At 41.5% G+C, this 19,594-nt stretch overlaps 1 protein-coding gene across 1 annotated transcript in view; it reads left to right on the top strand.

Annotated features, from left to right (window-relative positions):
- Positions 1-19,594, top strand: part of chrnb2 (cholinergic receptor, nicotinic, beta 2) — a 22,591-nt gene extending 2,997 nt beyond the window's left edge. The window contains exons 2-6 of the mRNA XM_079693676.1: positions 8,061-8,206; positions 9,656-9,700; positions 12,236-12,345; positions 14,290-15,415; positions 17,253-19,594. Of these exons, the coding sequence (XP_079549802.1) occupies positions 8,061-8,206; positions 9,656-9,700; positions 12,236-12,345; positions 14,290-15,415; positions 17,253-17,405 (1,580 nt within the window). The 3' untranslated portion in view covers positions 17,406-19,594. The remainder of the gene's footprint in view (positions 1-8,060; positions 8,207-9,655; positions 9,701-12,235; positions 12,346-14,289; positions 15,416-17,252) is intronic.

The raw sequence follows: 19,594 nt of genomic DNA, 5'->3' as shown, positions 1-19,594 counted from the left end.
TTTCCCCTGCAGGCCATGCATAATAAACAGGTCTGTGGTGCTGAGTTGACCTGATGCAGGGGTTACTGGATATGGAGCACAGTGTGCGAGAGTCTCAACACCCAAGGACGTAAAAATGTGCTTGGATTAGTTTTACAGCACCGCTTTGATCAGCTGCATCTTAAAACAGATGTATTTGACGCACAGCCAAGTCATCTTTGTTGCTTTAGTGACTGTGTATGTGTATGCAAGTGCCATAATCTTTTTCCTCTGCTTTATGACTGCACTTAGTGAATATCAACTAACCATTTCCTTGGCAGTGCTACAGTCTAGAAAGTTCGCCTCACTAAGTTTAGCCTGTCATCACTTTTCTGCTGCACTTTTTCAGCCCACTGATCTCTGCAGCATCTCAACCTGCACATTACAACCACCCTCCTATCGTCTCTCCCTCTCACTCTGTCACTTTCTGCCTTTATCTCGCTCTCTCATTTCCTCTGTCTCTATCTCTTTGGCCTGACTCCCAACACACAGCAGCAACAGGATCAGATCAGTGGATAGGGGCTGCATCTGTGATAAGAAATGCACAGCAGTCACACAACAGAGGCCTTCATTTGTATGTGAGAACGTGTGTGTGATCCCATGTGTAAAACTTTGCGCTCTCATGTGTGATTTGTGCAAGATTGTGTGAGTTTTTGTGTGTGTTTGTGTGAATGAATTTGCAGCGGTAGTAGCAGCACACAGTGTGGTCCTAGAGATTAAACAGAAGCAGAAGGAGAGCACCAGGGTTTAATAGAAACTTAAGTAGTGGAGAAAGAGAAGATAAGAGTCACTTGGAATGTCAAGAGTTTTAATTTCAAGAAAAAGGTTGACTTACACCCAGGCAAGTTATGTTGCTGTGATGCCACAAGGTGTAGACGTGTATCCAAAGTAGACTTCAAAAAAATATCTAAAATAACTCGTGCCTGGAAAAGTGCACTAAAATAGACAAATATAATTATGCTTATTAACAGTAAATCCTTTGTAGACTACACAAAAAGGTACGTATAAGACACAAATACAGACATGGTCTATAGTCTCTACTGTTCCATCTCTATATGTGGGCAAATCGTTTTTGGCTCCGACCTTGTGATAACATAGCCTCAAGATTTATAGACATCCAAAAAAGTCTTAGGTAACATCAGTTATAAAAGGCATTATGCAATTCAGATGATGTATTGCAATCCCTGAAATATGCACCACTTTAGAAAGCTATACCGTCTGTCATCTGACAGCTGAGCTCCTTTGGCTGTAAATAATATAAATGAACCAAATAGCACATCACCTGTACAAGGATTGCATAGCATAGAGTGTTTTAACTGTAGATTATTTAGTAGTCTAAACCAGTGGTTCTCAACAAGTGGGTCGTGGACCTGTTTCGAGTGGGTCGCAGATGTGTGAGAGAAGAAAAAAAAAGTCAAACTTTTATTTTGAAGGCCCGATTTTCTAACGCTGTGCATGCAGTAGGCGTTGGAGTGGAAGTACCGGAGACCATAAACGGTTTTGAAAACTTCTGTCACGTAGTGATCATCTTCTCAATAAAACATCTTTGCTGATGTTTTTTCGAGTCTTCTGGCCAATCAGAATCAAGATTGTTGCCTGAAGTCCCCACGGAGAATAACTTTGTGATAGAACTATTCCAATCCAATCCACTTTATTTATATAGCACATATTAAAAAACATAACGAGATATGACTCCCGGTTTGATGATTGACAGGTCACAGAACAATGGGAGCTATCTACCCACAATTTAAAGTGGACCTACCATTCTATATTTTAAACATATATTTTGTAGCGCCATACCTATATAAAGAATATACATTTTTTTTTTTTTCAAAATACCAAACAGATCCTGCATTTTAGCCATGCCTCTTTTCGCTCTATTTGCTCTTTCCAGCCCTGTTTTTGCAGGGGGCTGATTCTGTGAGCTGCAACTGACCATGCCCCCCTGCAGGAGAGGGGAGTTGGCAGTTACTTTGGCATTAGGGCAGGGATATCTAGATACTTTCCAAGGTTTGACATAATGAATTGTGCTACTTTTAAAGCAAGCAACGATGTTTTCAAATCTGTGATCAAAAAGCTCCTCAAAAAAACTATAGAAGCAGTTCCTGCCGTTGCTACGTTAGTTCAAACAGTACCAACTGACTATCTTTCTTAGCGGATGCATGTCAATTTAAATCAAATCATACAACTATTTTTTAAATCAATAAAATCATTTTCTAAATCCATAAAAGCATTTAAATTAATATTGGGAGTCATGTCGTTACTTTGTTGAGAATGTGGCCATGTAATAAGCGGGATAATGTGCAGCAACGTGGTCATTATGGGGAAAATAACACATTCCTGTCGGTGTTCTTTTCCCCATAATGACCGCGTTGCTGCACATTATCCCTTACATATGATTATATAGAGTCATTATTCATTTGTTTTAAAGCAGGAGGCGCAAACGCTTGCCTCGGGGAGGGAGAAAAAGAGCCACCAGAGAATAAACAGAAGGGCAACCATGGCAGCCATGCAAGGGAAGTCTTCTTTGCTGCTTTTGTGGCAGACTACAGCGCCACTTACAGGCCTGGCATATGTACTATAGCGTCTCCAGCGCTTTCAAGCAGCAATGGCCGACCATGGCCCAACCTCTCATTCCCCTGATAGGTGGAGAAATGACCAATAGCCGTAGCGCCACCGTTCTGACGCTAGGACAGTGTTCAAATCTGGATCAGTCTGTATCAGATTCGTTGAAGCCCCTTTTTTAGAGATTTGGGTATGGAGGAACATAGAGAGGGTTGTGTTTTCATACACTTGGTGAGTTCCCTGGAACACCGGGACACATATTCATGTATAAAAGACAAAAGTGCATTTTGCATGATAGGTCCCCTTTAAAGTAATTCACACAGACTCTCTCCTCTTTGCTCTTCTCTCTGTGTGGAGCAGCAAGTTCAGCTGTCAGAACAAAGTGAAAAAAAAATTATGGCATAAAATATTATTAATATAGTATTTATTTATTTTCTTCACAGAATGTGTAGTTTATTATGTTAGTATTTCTTAAAATCTCCTGGGGTTGGGTTTTCAGCATGTCATGTTTTTCACATTTTTTTTTTTTTTTTGTTGTGTGGTGAATTTGCAGGATTGGCTCCAAATCTGCCTTTTCATTTTAAAAGCACTCTTTAGTTCTGTGAAGGGATAGCCTATAAGGGATACTGTAATTCACTTGAATTAATGTTGTATGCTGAAAAGCGTATATATTACAGCAGGATTTTTTGTTGAATAGATTTTAGTGGTTTAAAATTTAGGGTCGCGATTTATTGACCAAGGAAAAATGGGTCCTGAGGCCTGACCAGTTGAGAACCACTGGGACTCTAAACAACTTGCAAAAGCTATGATGCCATTTTTTCTGCACTAAAATATAAGAAAAAATACTTATATGAAAACATTGATATTTTTGAATAGAGTTAGAAAATAGCCTTTGTAGGTTAAATCTCAAATGTATCTAATTCAATCGTGGGATCAACCCTTGGCACAATAGTATGGACCTTTGATGATTTGCATTAAAAAGGTCTCAGTGTAGTTGTTTGACACTAGTTAGAATAACATAATGATTAAGCGTCACAAAGTCATAATAGAAATCGATCTGGGCCTTCAATTTTCATCAGGAATGAAAAAGCAGCTAATGCGATTCACCTAGCATGTTATTGATCTCCACCCCCCCATAATTGCGCATGCCCGATGTAAAAAGCAGATATAAGCAAACAGAAACAACAATATTACAACTACAACACAGCTAGCTTACCGGTTAAAGGCCTCCTGCTTCCCGGATTTCACCGGTGTGGCAAAAACACATGGCAGAAACGTGAGTCAGGTAAACAACTAACTCGTCATTGACAGGAAATCTAGTTTGTAGGCTGCAGAAGTTTTAGTTTTCGCGGCAACGCTGAGTAAAGTGTTTTGAGAATGATGATTATTTGCTACTACTCTCCACTTAAAGTTGATAGCACGTCTAAATCGCTTTGTACGGTCAACTTTTGGGACACAACATGATGCATTCAGGTGTAGCCTACCTCTTAAACTTAAAACGTTTTGATAGGCATCTTGTGGCTCATATTTTTTTTCAAAGTTTTTTGTGAAATAGGCTATTGTTAGTTCATATTCAATGTGGTACATTCCACAAAAATATGTTTTTTTCCTTTTTCAAAAGAAACATTTAACTAATGTAAATGAAAGTTGAGCCATTTGATAACATTTGTATTAGACTACTGAATGGTCAACAATGACTTTTTTTTATCAACTAATACATTAATACACTTGTTGTTTCAGCTCCAACATTTCTCTAAAAAATGATTGTACTTGTGGAATCAGGCTTTTAGCCTATAAAATATAGTGATGGAAGAATCTACAGATGTTTCTGTTGTGATTTTTGCATTTAATTTCTTTAAATACAACATTAAATCTGACTTTATATACAGTAAAGATTTTGTGATAAAGTTTATATGGGTATCAGTAACTGATATTATTGAAAGGATGGTAGATGTGTACACATAATTGGTTAGGGGCATTGTTGTAAAATGTCCATTATTAGCAACTCAAAAAGTACAACTAATTCAGGCACATTTTTCTTGACTGAAGCTTGTCGAATCTGGCGACAATAAAGCTTATTCTGGCCTCAGTTAGTTCACAGTAGGATGGCTTTGTCTTTGCAGTGCTCTGATATTGCGGCTTGAGGAAGGATCAATATTAATATCTCAGTTCTATGGGCACTACAGAGCCAATTGGGTGTTGCCAGGCGATCAATTGATCTCTCGATTATTGATTTAAGAATATTTCAGCATGAAAGGTCCTATCTGCAACCAAAAAGGCTCTGCTGCCAAAAAGCCTTTTTGGCTGAGCGCAGACCAGAAAGGGACCCTACTATCGCTCTAACCTTTTCTCATTTGAGTGAGCTGTATAATTAGAGATCATCACTGTAATAGTCTTAGCGAGATTATTCAATTTAGCTCTCGCTTCGCCCTCATTTTCTCTACATTTGTCTTTACAGCGTGTGTGGACTGTGGCTAAGTAGCTCTGTAAACTGCAATCAATGTGCTGTTTAATGCAACGATTGATGATTTGATATGATTTTGCAGCACTCCTCCAGAAACTAGGAATAACACGTACACATTTTTCCAAGGTCGATCAGCACACTAAGATCAATGGCTGTTAAAGAGATCAGACTCTGAGCGTGGTTAACATCTCGTCTGCTCCTGCTCTGTGTGGTATTCCGTCGCTCCAGGGTATAATGGGGAGCCCTGCTGAAATATTCATAGTTTCACATTAAGTCTGCAATATTTGCACTGGAAAATCACCAGAATACAACCTGAGCTACCAGCAACATTAGCATGGCCTTTAGCATGGCAGCGTGTCGTATGTGGAGAAGGAGAAAGATCAGTCTGTGTTTAGAAGCATCAGTGAGGGCTGAGGATGAACACCAACATGTTCGTGCAGTGATCAGACTAGAGTGTGTGCTTATTTTTATCAGTGTTGTTGAGATAAGAATAAACCAGAAAAGCTCTCTCTTTTAGTCTCTAATTTGTCTCAGTGTCGTAAAATATTAGTCTTTCATCCTGAGCCCACGCATGCAAATACTTTAGGAAATTAAGCCGAAAGTATGAGGAGATTGCATTTGTTAACCAAGACTGCGTCATGTGGTCATGTGGTCATGTGGTGGGATTCAAATTCCAGTCTTATTCTAGTGAAGGCAGGAGTTGATGCAGTAACATTGAGACTATTCAAACATTTGAACAGCCTTGGTCACAATGTTAACATCTTCTAAGAATATATAAATATATTTGTAGCTATTTTCAAAAAATCAAACAATTGTTCGTAGAAATGTATAGTCACGTTTTGCAAGAATGCTCAAATGAATGCTGTGTTTCAAAGAACAAAAACTGAATATCAATTTGACAATTGGGCAATACTTCTCAACATTTAATTTAATCGTTTTGAGTATGAAACTTCCATTTACATTATGAGTATGGCTTGTAGGCCATTTCTGCTTCCTCATTGTTTAAGTGAACTGTATTAGCTTCCTGTCTCTCTGTTATTGCCTTGGGTTTCTGGGAATAATATACATTACTCATATTGTTCAGGCACAGACAGTAGTGTTTATTTCCCTCATGAATATCTGCACACAAAAAGACACACACATATGAATAAAAGTAAGTGGCGCCTGTGCACAATAAACAACCAGAGTGCTACACACACATGCTGACAGGATGTGTATTGATGATGGTGGATTAGTGCGAGAAGGGGCAATAAATGGACAGTGGCTGTCGGCGACACAGAGATGGAGATAACAGAGATAACAGGAGGGAGGAGAGTGAAGGAGACAGTCAGGGGAGTGAGAAGAAAATAGGTTTTTGCTCGGATGATGGAGAGACAGAGACGATGTAAAAGAAAACGAGACGGAAAAGATGGGACAGAGGAAGGAACAGGAGATTAGAAAAAGGGGGGAGAGCGAGAAATTGCGTTTTTAGTTTACGGGGCATGGATAGAGTCCTCATCGATCCAGAGACAGAGGCTATCATTCCTGCTCAGTGAACACAGCAGTGCTACAGGGCCAGAGGGAGGGGGGGGGGGGGGGGGGGGGGAGGTCTCAGGAGCTCAGAAACACATTCAGATGGAAAAGGTGAAAAACAGGAAAGATAGTTGAGCATGTTTAAAGTTTTTCATTTCAAATTTAAAGGGATATTCCATATTTTTACATCATTATGGCATCAAATCCTTCGTATTTGTTATTTCAAAATGTTCATGTTCTTTTTTGATTATATTAATTATCAATTTTTTATTTGGTCATTTGTAAATACTAATCAGAATTTCCAAAAGCCTTAGATAATGTTAATTATAATTGCTTGTTTAGTCCAAACCCAATTATATATAAATTATAAATAATAATGTTACCATTGTATACAATAGGATAAATGACCAATTGTTAATATAGACAATTAAGTGTTCTTTTTGTGCATATTATTATGCATATAATAGAGGTAAATAAACGTTAAGAAGGAGTTGTCTAGGATCTGTTTAGGTCTTTGTATTTTATTCTATATTATGTGTTCCCTTTTCCCCTTTTGAATTGTTTTTTTTATTTTCTGTTATAGTCTTGGTTTGTGTTTGAATTGTCTGAATTGTGAAACTGTGAACATCCAAATAACTGTGTTAATCTTACTCACATTCACTTTTACTTTTTTTTCCCGCCCTGTTAATAGCCTCTAAAATATCAAGTTTAAACATGACATCCTTGGTACCAAGTTAACAGCCTGTGTTCGTCTTCAGGGGCAACGTGTGAGGGAATTGTGACAAGGGAAAGAGGTAGCTCAGGAGCGAGCAGATGCCAGAGAGGCAGGGAGTGAGTAGCGGAGAGGGAGGCAGGAAGGAGGAGGTGCAGAACAGTTGTTTTTCTCCATGCGTCGTGTCTCTCAGTGAAAGACCTCCCCTCCTGTGTGCTGTTGTGACAGCTCTGCCTGAACCCAACCACTCACACTGATACAGTCTGCTACAGAAGGAGGACAGGGGGAGGACGGAGGGGGAAAGACAGGGGAAGGGACGTGAGAGATGAAGTGAAAATAACCCAAAGCTACAAAAGACTGGCAGTTGGAAAGAAGTGCAACACAGCAGAGGAGAATAAAAAGAGACAGGGCAGAAGCACGAAGAGAGCGATAAAGACAGAAACGACAGCGATAGAGACATTCAGACTGGTTGACTCATTCTTATGATGTCACATCTTGTAAGAAGTGTGTATCGAGCTGTGCTGATGTGCTCCAGCCGGCAGAGATGACGAGTAATGCATGGTACAAAGGCTTTGCATTCTCCATACACATGGATAGCCAGCTCTCAATGCCTGCAGTGACGGCAGTGGCCAAACACAGAAACCCAACAGCAACACTGATTTCCTGCTTGTTATACTATGTATCCAACACGATAAAAAGTATCTTGCCAAGTGCCAAGAGAGACACAGATGGCTGCACAACTTTTGACTCATGATAGAGGCAGATGATGATCATGTGTTCTCATTACAGGAGGCCTGGGGGCAGACACCGAGGAACGTTTGGTGGAGCATCTCCTAAACCCGGCCCACTACAACAAACTGATCCGTCCTGCCACTAATGGCTCCGAGCTGGTTACCGTGCAGCTGATGGTGTCGCTGGCCCAGCTCATCAGCGTGGTGAGTGTGCATGTTACACTAACCCAAACACAAACTGTGTGCACCTTTCACAGCAGTCCAGGATGTTACTCATCATTTTATTTTGGTTACATGAAAGATGGAGAAATCCGAATGATGTTCTTTAGATGGTGTTTGTTAGGGGCAAGCACTGCACTACACACTGCATGTGGTTCATGCTGGATAATTTTACTTAAAGGGGACCTATCATGCAAAATGCACTTTGTGATGTCTTTTATACAATATATGTGTCCCCGGTGCGTCGGGGAACTCACGCAGCGTCAGAAAATAGAACCCTCTCTTTTACTCCGTACCCAAATCTTTTAAAAACGGGTGTACAACGAGCGGATGCAGATTCCATCCGGACTGACGTCAAATCGACAGCGGACCCACAGAAAGTTGCTCTTGCTATCAGAAACAATGCATGACGTGCTTTGGACGTAATCTCATCTTTGTTTACATTAGCAAGCCTCGCTAACACTCAGAGCTAACCTGTACTGTAGAGCACATGTGTTTAAAAGGCAGGAAATAAAAAAAGAACTCACCTTGTGATAAACCTGCAAGAGAAAAAGCATTTGAGCTCCATACTGTTTCAGAAATAATCTTTGATGTGGTTTAAACAGGATGGCGTTTTATCACAACCGAATTTAACTTTATACCTGGTAGAATTCTGATCAGGCATTAGCTCCGCCACCTCTTCTTTTTTTGTTCAAGCTAAGCACCCATGATCTGCGTTTCTCTAACAGGGCTTCAAAAGAGGGGTTTGAGCAATATGAGGCATACACAATGGGTGATCTGTTTGGTAATTCGAAAAGAAAACTTCACAGACATGTCTTGTGTAGGTATGGCCCTACAATATTTTTTTTCAAATATAGCATGATAGGTCCACTTTAAACTGATGATTTGTATTTGTGTCTCGTGGTTCAAGAATTAGGTTGTCTAATGATGGAACTCTAAGGAAACATCGAGTCAGTGTGATAATGATTTAGCCTTTAGCTCAAGGCTTGATCTGTTCACCAAGCTTCATGGACATCTAGGCATGGCATTTTGAGAATATATTTTATAAAGACAGGAAAACAACCAGTTGTGGAAGAAGTATTTAGATCTTATACACAAGTATCAATACAAAACATATACATAATCTTACTAGTAACAACCCTATTTAGTGATGTCATTATAGGGATTGAAGTTTTTTTTGCAGAAAGTTTAATGGGGATCAGGAGTTAGAAATAGATTTATCAAGCAATAAAGATGCTTTAAGCTGGTATTTTGCAGACTTGTCTCAACCTATATTGACTTAAGGTCACGATACCTCGGCTTTGCTAAAAACAAGTAGATTCCTTTTTTTATTTTACGCACGTCCTGTATCATTGTATCTTTTCTGAAGTGCTGTAATGAATCAGTGACGTACTTTGATACACTTTCTAATGCATATTTATTCTCTTTCTGCAGCATGAACGAGAGCAGGTGATGACCACCAATGTCTGGCTCACACAGGTGAGACTTCCCACTCTTCTCTTCATCTTACAATAATGTCCTTTTAAAGTAAACACCGTGCTATAAAGAGGGAAAATACCCTATATAGCAGAAAGAAAATGAAATTGTAGGCCTTGTCATGGTAATGTAGGGCCACCGTTCTAGGGGAGAAACCGGAATAAAGATGGCTGAATAAGCAAACATGTATCATGTCGGTCACTGACTAATAGTCCGTATCAAAAAGACAGAGCCATGCATTCAATATTGCTTTTTCAATGCTAGACCTTAAATATCACAGTTTTACTGCCAGGTCATTGGAAGTTCATCACAAACTTCAAGGGATGCGGATGGTGTTTGGACTAATATTCCCTTTCTAATATAACAACATTTAGCATGTTGATTTACATTATATAATCATGGACCACAGTGTTATACAGTAGCATCAGTAGACCATAGCAAATGAGAAGTGGTACAGTACAGCTGCTGGAGGGGACAGATGCATCCCCCCGCTCCATATGTTTCACTGTTTGTGGATGTGCAGCGTCTAATCCTGTTCCCCTCGTGTGTAGCAGCAGCTAGTGTCCGATAGTGGCAGAGACATCTAACAAAACACCTCCTTCAAAAACCTGACGTGAGAAATATTAGAAATTGTTTGACCACATGTGCAAAAAAACTCACACAAATACTGAACCCTTGTTTCTCAGCTGGTGAATTTGACAGTTTATGCTTACCTATAACTGTGAGTAATGTGACCCTCGTTGAGCTGCTACCCTCTTCTACATGGCTGGCTCTCCATATGCTTACAGCTGAGGCCTGAAACATGGTAAAGCATGTAGGTGTTCACATTTACACACTAGATATACAAATGCATTTACCCACACAACGTCAACATATGTGCTTGCTTTGAGGGCACATGTTACACAGCCGTGTGTTTAATTTGGGGGTATATTTAGATCTACAGCAGTGGTTCTCAACTGGTGGGTCGCGGACCCGTTTAGAGTGGGTCGCGGATGTGTGAGTGAAGATTTTTTTTTGAAAAAAATACTTTTATTTTGAAGGCCCAATTTTCTAACGCTGTGCATGCAGTAGGCGTTGGACTGGAAGTACCGGAGACCAGTAGTCACGTAGTGATCATCTTCTCAATAAAACATCTTGATGTTTTTTCGAGTCTTCTGGCCAATCAGAATCAAGATTGTTGCCGGAAGTCCCCACGGAGAATAACTTTGCGGTAGAACTATTCTTTATACATCCATGGGTTCAACAACTTCAGATAAAAATGAACAAATAATGAAATATGACCCCCGGTTTGATGATTGACAGGTCACAGAACAATGGGGGGACAGACTATCTCCTCTTTGCTCTTCTCTCTGTGAGGAGCAGCAAGCTGTCAGAACTAAGTGAAAAACAAACAATGGCATAAAATATTATTAATATGTCGGGTAGTAATAGATTTATTTATTTTCTTCTCAGAGTGTACCAGAATGCGTAGTTTATGTTAGTATTTCTAAAAATCTCCTAGGGGAGAATCCCCCCAGAACCCCCTTCTGGGGATGGGTTTTCAGCATGTGTGACTTTTCATACAGTTCAGCTTTGATTCCAACATCTCATAAACCTTTTTTAAAAGCATACTTTAGTTCTGTTCACTTTAATTAATATTGTATGCTGAAAAGCGTATATTACAGCACGATTTTTTGTTGAATAGATTTGAATGCTTCAAAATGTTGGGTCGCGATCTATTGACCAAGTAAAAAGTGGGTCCCGAGGCCTGACCAGTTGAGAACCACTGATCTACAGTATATGAACATTTCCCCAAACAGGCACCTGTGTTTATTGTTACCCTTGCGGATCCTGGATTTTAATTTGATTATTTATAGCTTTATGCATTTTTCTGTCAAATGTTCATGTACATACACCTGGTCCTAAGTTAGGATTGATGGCATGTAACAGAGCGTAGAATAGCCATCAGTGCTCTATGGATCCCACGCTATCTGTAAGCAGAGGAGCCAAGGACAGCTGTCCTGAGCCAAGACAAACGGTAATGACCACAATGCATCACAGTTAGTGCAGATGACCTAGCATGAGCATTAATGCTCCAACATGGCCATAACATATAAGGGCCAGACAAAACAGATGTTGCAGGTCGCAGAGCCTTCAATGTCAATGAGTGACACGCAGCAGACAGAACAAGATAATACTGTGTTTAAAGAAAAGGTTACACAGAGGACGCGGCGATGCCCACACACACGCAGGAAAATCCTATGCCATTTTAATCATGCTGATTGGTTTGTGGCTGGATCATTCAGGGTTGGGGTGGGAATAAGTGCTTAAATCTCTCTCTTTGACTTATAGTAAAAAGCATGATGTAAGCGTGGAGGGACACAGCACAGGATGTTCCCCAGGCTTGTGATGCGTCATATTGACCGACTGACTGACTGACTGACTGACTGACTGACTGACTCAGAGACGAACAAAGAGACCTTCTCCTCTCAATATATCTCCTGCTGCTGTGTCATAGGTTCATGAGTTATTAAACATTTTGTTTTTATTGGCCCTCAGGAGTGGCAGGACTATCGTCTGACTTGGATCCCTGAGGAGTTTGATGGGATGTTGAAGGTCAGGCTGCCCTCAAAACACATCTGGCTGCCTGACGTTGTGCTCTACAACAAGTGAGTCACTCACTCACCCTTCCTCCATCAATCCTGAAGACACACACAGGCTCGCAGATGCATGCACGCTCATAAACTAAAGCACATACATTTGACAACTGATCATGTTTTTTAAAGCTAACTCTATGCTGATTTGATCCAGCTGCCGCCATTGAATGTCACTTCAGATAAGAACATCAATTATTGTATCAATGTGTAATACATGCAGGCCCGCCACACATGACTGAACCTGTCCACTGTCATCTGATCATATCAGTCATGCTACATTACGATACAGTAGCCTACCTCCAGGCCACACTTCAAAGATGGATTTTTCTGCACCTATACACACAGTCAGATACTTGTTCAGATGCATACATTTAACAACACATACATAATTAAACATATTTACACATGATCATACTTTTTAAAGTTTTTTGTTTGCTGAAAATGTTTGACATATGCTACTGTAGGGTTATGTATTGGCAATAATTTGGAAATACAATAATCATCATGATATAGGGGTTTCGATTAAAAATATTGGGATATTAAATATCATTTTTAAAATGCTGTCACGACACAACACCATAGTCCTAAGATCTGAGTAAATTGAATTCCCTTTTTTATGCAATCAGCACAGCAAGCTCAACATTTGCATATATCACAATCAAACATTCAAACACAAAAGAAAAATGAATCAGTCTGTCACAAGTTTTTACCTGTAAACTTGTTTTCAAAAATGCTTTTTTTAAATGAATACAGTATCACAAAACATATATTACTAAATCAGAGTGTGTCAATATTCTTACACTCCTGTTAGAATCATTTGTGGAAATTAATATACACACCAATTTTCTTAAGAATATATAAACTATACTTAGGGATATCTAGTTCTGTTTTGCACGGTTGTTAATCTAGTCTTGAGCGTAATTACAATTAGCTTGCATGTCTGAGGCAGATGGATGCAGACCACTTGTCTCAATGAAATGGAAACAGAGTGTCAGCCTACAGTATGTAAATCAGCTTATCAGAGTACAGTGATCTGTCTGGCCTTCTCCTCTTTCCCTGTCCCAGTCCTTACTTTACTAAAGATTAAAAGATCCCCGACCTGCAGACCTCTGGATAAAATGATCCTGTTAATCCCATGAAACCCAGGTCGACACGTTATCTTCCATATCCTCTCACTGCCTGGAACTCCTCTCAAAGTAAACATTAGCACAGCAAACAGCACAACTAGAGGTGCTAATTCCAAAGTCTCAACTAGTTTTTATATGTATATTTGGAGGAAAGTGGATGTTTCTGAGAGTACACTTTGCCAGGTGGGTCTTGTGTTATCAATGAAAAATAATGAATTATGGTTTTTGCAAATGTCAAATCTCCCATCATTAATAAGTTCACTTTTCAAATGCTTTAATAAAATGGAAACCCTATCTACAGCTTTAATGTTTTCAACCAACTTCTGAACAAAGTGTCTAATTCGAGCCGTTTTACTCGACCCAGTGTGACCTGTGAGCTGTGTTTCTGTCTAGACTGCCTGCTCTTCCTGTTCCTTGTATTTGTAGAACAGGTGTGTGTGAGTCAGGATCCTCTGCATCCGTGTGTGTGCGTGTGTGTGTGTGTGTGTGTGTGTGTGTGTGTGTGTGTGTGTGTGTGTGTGTGTGTGTGTGTGTGTGTGTGTGTGTGTGTGTGTGTGTGTGTGTGTGTGTGTGTGTGTGTGTGTGTGTGTGTGTGTGTGTGTGTGTGTGTGTGTGTGTGTGTGTGTGTGTGTGTGTGTGTGTGTGTGTGTGTGTGTGTCCTGGAGCTCTTTAATGAACCTGTGTTGCATAATGAGATGCGTGATGTTCCACTGTTCGTAAGACTTAGGGGGAAAAATCTTATTACAGTTGTTTCTTTAAATGGACTTTTTTTTGTATGTCTGACATTACTTTGTTCTGTCTCTCTCCTCTCCATCTTCATCCCTCTCAGTGCTGATGGGGTGTACGAGGTGTCGTTCTACTCTAACGCGGTGGTGTCCCACGATGGCAGTATCTTCTGGTTGCCCCCGGCCATCTACAAATCCGCCTGTAAGATCGAGGTGAAGCACTTCCCCTTCGACCAGCAGAACTGCACGCTGCGCTTCCGCTCCTGGACCTACGACCGCACCGAGATCGATCTGGTGCTTCGAGCTGACGTGGCCAGCATGGACGACTTCACGCCCAGCGGTGAGTGGGACATCATCGCGCTGCCAGGCAGACGAAACGAGAACCCGGCCGACCCCACCTACGTGGACATCACGTACGACTTCATCATTCGCAGGAAGCCTCTTTTTTACACCATCAACCTCATCATCCCGTGCGTGCTCATCACCTCTCTGGCCATCCTGGTGTTCTACCTGCCCTCCGACTGTGGAGAGAAGATGACGCTCTGCATCTCCGTGCTGCTCGCCCTCACTGTGTTCCTGCTGCTGATCTCCAAGATCGTCCCCCCCACTTCTCTAGACGTCCCTCTGGTGGGGAAGTACTTAATGTTCACTATGGTCCTCGTGACTTTCTCTATCGTCACCAGCGTGTGTGTGCTCAATGTGCACCACCGCTCTCCCACCACACACACCATGCCCCCCTGGGTTAAACTGGTGTTCCTCAACAAGCTCCCTGCTTTGCTCTTCATGCGGCAGCCCAGGAACAGCTGTGAGCGCCAGCGGCTGCGCCAGAGAAGACGGGCACAGGAGCAGAAGGAGGGGGGGCGCAGTGGGGAAGCAGGGGCCCTGATGGTGGGGCTCGGGCTGGGCAACGCTGGGGGGAGCGGAGGGGGGACCTCCACAGGGGTGTTCAGCAAGGAGGACAGTGAGCCTTGTACCTGCTATGTGAACCGGGCGTCTGTTAAACAGTTCGGAGGGGATCTGGGAGGAGCAGGAGGGTCCATGGATGGTCTGAACAGGGTGAGGGAGAGCCGGGAGGGGGGCGCTGGGAACGTGCCCCGGGGGAAGCAGGCGGCTGGAGGACCTGCTCTGACTCAGACCCTGCTGGCTCAAGCCTGTCCGGGCTTCGAGGAGGCCGTGGAAGGGGTTCGCTTCATCGCCAACCACATGAAGAGTGAGGATGATGATCAGAGTGTGAGTATCATATTCCGTTTGTTACCATTTACAGCATCACAGTGGTAATCTCTGTTGCCTCGACCAGTACTAGACTAGTAACAATCAGATCAGTGATATAAAGGATCATAACTATCTTGGCTGAGATTTATTTTCCTACATATTCAAATTACCCAAGTTAACATTTTAAAGAGTAAAGCTTTACTACAGATACAGTACTAGTACAAGTGTATCAGAATTGACAGTAAATTAAATATAGCAGTTGTGTTTAATTCAAGTTTGGTTAATGATATGCTCCTCTAATACATTTTGTCATACTAAGAATGCACACATGGCAATAAGAAACTTGAAACTTGAATTAGTGAATGTTTAATGTAAAAGCTGTAGTCACAAACACTCAGAGATGGGTGTTGGGTGGTTCAGTTTGCCCACTTCATTGTGACACACGGAAACAAAAATAAAAATTCAGATTAATTCCTGTTTGGTACCTGTCCAGCAGTCAACAAAGACAGACACGTATTTAGGGATTTGAGTAAGTATATTGGAGCACATGCTCTGCTGATACATTACCGCTCTACTGTGAGAGTCCTGGACAGACCAGCAATCATTTGTGAGGTAGTTGAAGCACAACAGACAAAACATCCTCATTAACACAGACAGGCACAGTGAGTGATTAGCTGATGAACACAGTGGAGCATTTAGCAGCTAAAGAGATGGATATTCCTGGTTTGTATAAACTAAAACAGCTATGAATGAATATTGTACTAAATATTGTCAGGTAGCCAAAAACAAAAATGCTAATGTGGTGCCATGACTGCTGGATTTGCAAATAAGCAACAGTTAGCTAATACGTTCACTAAATCAATTTTATTATCCAATAATGTCAATGTTTGTTTACAGCTTTTTGCTCTGTGTCCAAGTTGTCCTAAAAAAGAGCCCTAAATGTAAGCTTAAATAACTAAACACATTCAAAAAATGTTTAACTAGATTATTTAAATGAAACACAAAAACACAAAGTGATAGCGAGGCCAATAAATCCTTTATTGCTGTAGTTTACAGCTTTGCACACTCTTATACAGATATACCTGTAATACACAGTTACCAGACTTCTGATGTATCACTTGGGCTGCTCTCCATTTTAAAACAAATATATTATCTTGTCTCTCTGTGGATAAAATCATAGCATAAATTATTCTACTTTATCTGCACATTACAAGCCATTAAAAGCATCATGAGCCGCACAGATTTGTCCTTTCAGGGTATCAAGTTATAGAGAGGATCAAGCGGAGCAGCTCTGCCATTTTAAACGCATGGGGGAATACACCAGAGCATAAGCAAAGGAGACAGATCTGATGACGTAATCATATCTCTCTGAATATTCAACACAGACATGTAATTATAGCGGTGACGGCATGACGTGTGCATAGAGAAGGAGTACAACAGGAGAAGTGCAGGAATGGAGGAACCACAACGGTTTATCTCTTATCCTCAAGACATCTTAGGGGACCAGCCCTGAATGAAAGAAGCCGACATGGGAAATAATAATCCTCCGTTATTCTGTCCGTCATCCACATTGTTACCATCCCGTTGCCATGCGAACTGCTATATAAAAAAACACCTTCTCCTGCCTCAGTTTACCCTCCCCCTCCTCCTCCTCCAAGTCATCATCTCAGGGGTTTGAGTGTCAGCCCCCTTTCTTTCTGCCCTCCATAACTTTCTCAGCTCTTCTCCTCCTCATCAGAGTCTCGGCTCACTGGGAGAGACAGGGGGGGAGTTAGAGAGTGAACGGTGGTTTTCTACTCATTTTAATCTGTTTCTCCACCCCCTCCTGACCTCTTTTGTTCCTCTGTATCCACAGGTGAGCGAGGACTGGAAGTACGTTGCCATGGTGATTGACCGCCTCTTCCTGTGGATCTTCGTGTTTGTGTGTGTGTTCGGCACGCTGGGCATGTTCACTCAGCCGCTCTACCAGAATTACACAGTCAAGACCATCACCAGCTCGCCAGGCTGACCGTCTGCAGGCCGAGGACACGCCCACCTGACAGCCCCTCTCCCCCCCCCCCCCCCCGGCCAATCAGCACAGCAGGACAAAGGCCAGAGGTGGGGCTGGGGGTGCTTGGGGGCGGGGCTGGGTGGTCTGGGTTTTATTGTGTCTCTTGAACTGAAAAACCAGGACTAGAACTGAACAGCAATCACGCCCATTACCTTTATAATAACGTTTTTGCAACGAACAAGGAAGACACAATCATACTCTTACCTGCAGTTTTTAGGCCAGATGTTTAATGGACTGACCTCCCTTTTCTGCTGGAAAGGTGCCTCCCTGCTCTGCTCTCCACTCAGTTATGGAGAGAGGATTTACTCCTCGTTGAACCTTACGCCAGTTTATTAACAGTTTCATCTCGAAACTGTCTGCTTATCGACACATGACATGCCCTCCTTCAACTATGAAATTACACATTCTCAACATTGACTGATGTCAGAGGGAGCTAATCAGAAAGGGAAGGATGGTTCATATCAAGGTTCTTAAAGGTTTATTTTCTTTTTTGAAGTCACTACAGACCTGATTCAGTATATTTTACCATAGCATAGCAGATTACCACAGTATAGCATTAGTAATATATTATTACAATTTCTCTATGTGTTAGCTGATGCAAGGGTGAGATGCTGAGACAGAGGATAAGGTGTGTTGTATGATTGTATAGATTAAACAAGAATGTGATACAAACTGTACTACACAGCCTGTGGTGCGCACACAAACACAACATGTGTACAAGCAACAGTTTTAGGATAATACAGAGAGGGGACTTTAATTAAAGACAGAGTGAGGTTGCATTATTCAGTGAGAGGATAAAGTAATAGATGCATGGACAGAGTTATGCACATTAAGTAGAAGACAACAGGAGCCAGGGAGCCCAGCTGCTATGAGATGAGTTCAGCTGCAGAGAAACTGTGGAATCTGAGCCAAGATGGTGGACAGGACCACCTCTATGATGGACAGCGGAGCATGATTTCCCTGAGATGGAGTTTCCCGAGCTCAGTAGAGATGGAGTAAATATCAGTGTTTGAAAAAGTAACGTGTAAATCAAATTATATTGATTGAAGAAAGGGAATTCTATCATGGAAATGAAGCTATTATGTGTGTTAATATGTCATTTCATATTTCAGTATGTAATGTTCTGAGCATATGTATGCGCGTGTGTATGTATGTGTATGCGTGCTCCACATCCCGATGCATCACATCTGCCAGATTCCATGTTCAGAAGATAAACTGTATGTGTGTCTTCCCCTCCTTTCTATTTATATCTGGCAACCTCTCTCCAGTTTACTCTCCTCTATCTGGTCTTCCATGGACAAACACATTTCTGACATTTAGTCCAATTAGAATAATGGTTACCTACTATCTCTATTCACTACAGTAGTTTTCCTTTTCAGCACGGACTGGCTGATTCTTCTTACTCCCATGTTCCCTTACAACCAAGCGAGAAGCAAAAGGCCTTTTCAGGCATGCAGGGAGTGGGGGGTGAATTAAAATTTAAATAAACAAGAGAGAAATGACAAGAGGGCCGAAGCTGAGGCAGTCGCACTAGGCAATAAGTTGCAGATGCAGGATGAAGAAGAACAGATATGTAATATTGCAAATGTTTTTGACTATATAATAAGGTTACAGACTGAATAAAAACAGGATAATATCACCAAGCAAGCACAATCCAGATAGCGAGGAGGAATAAAGAGGGATAGGCGGAGACAAAAGACTGTTAGTATTGTTACACCATGGAAAAGCCACTATAAACTCTGGAGAAATGCTGTCTAATCCTCGGTCACTTGCTGCAAGATTCCTCGGCTTTTAACGGTTGCGTGGCCAAGTCTGCAGCTCAGCTCTGTTCAGGACTGGGAGCTCTCGCTTTCTGTCTCTAGAGGATGGGATTACCCTGGGGGGGGGGATTCCTAACAGATCCCGAACAAGTGTGAAAAGCCTATCAGAGACCTGTTAAAACTGTAGCCTGCATGGCTCCACACGGACAAAGTGTTGCTTTCCACTCTCTCTCTCTCTCTCTCTTTGACCTTTCCACTCTCCTTCATTTCTTCTCACTTGCTCTCTCATCATGCTCCCCCATATTTCACCCTTCTCCTTCCTGACTCAAATCTGCTCCTGTGCACACCTTAACCAGTCCAATAAAGGTTGTAGGTTCAGATTAATCA

This window comes from Notothenia rossii (assembly GCF_949606895.1).
Source record: "Notothenia rossii genome assembly, chromosome: 7".
Taxonomy (NCBI): domain Eukaryota; kingdom Metazoa; phylum Chordata; class Actinopteri; order Perciformes; family Nototheniidae; genus Notothenia; species Notothenia rossii.
The sequence above is the reverse complement of the archived record's forward strand: the minus strand, read 5'-3'. Positions and strand labels throughout refer to the sequence as shown.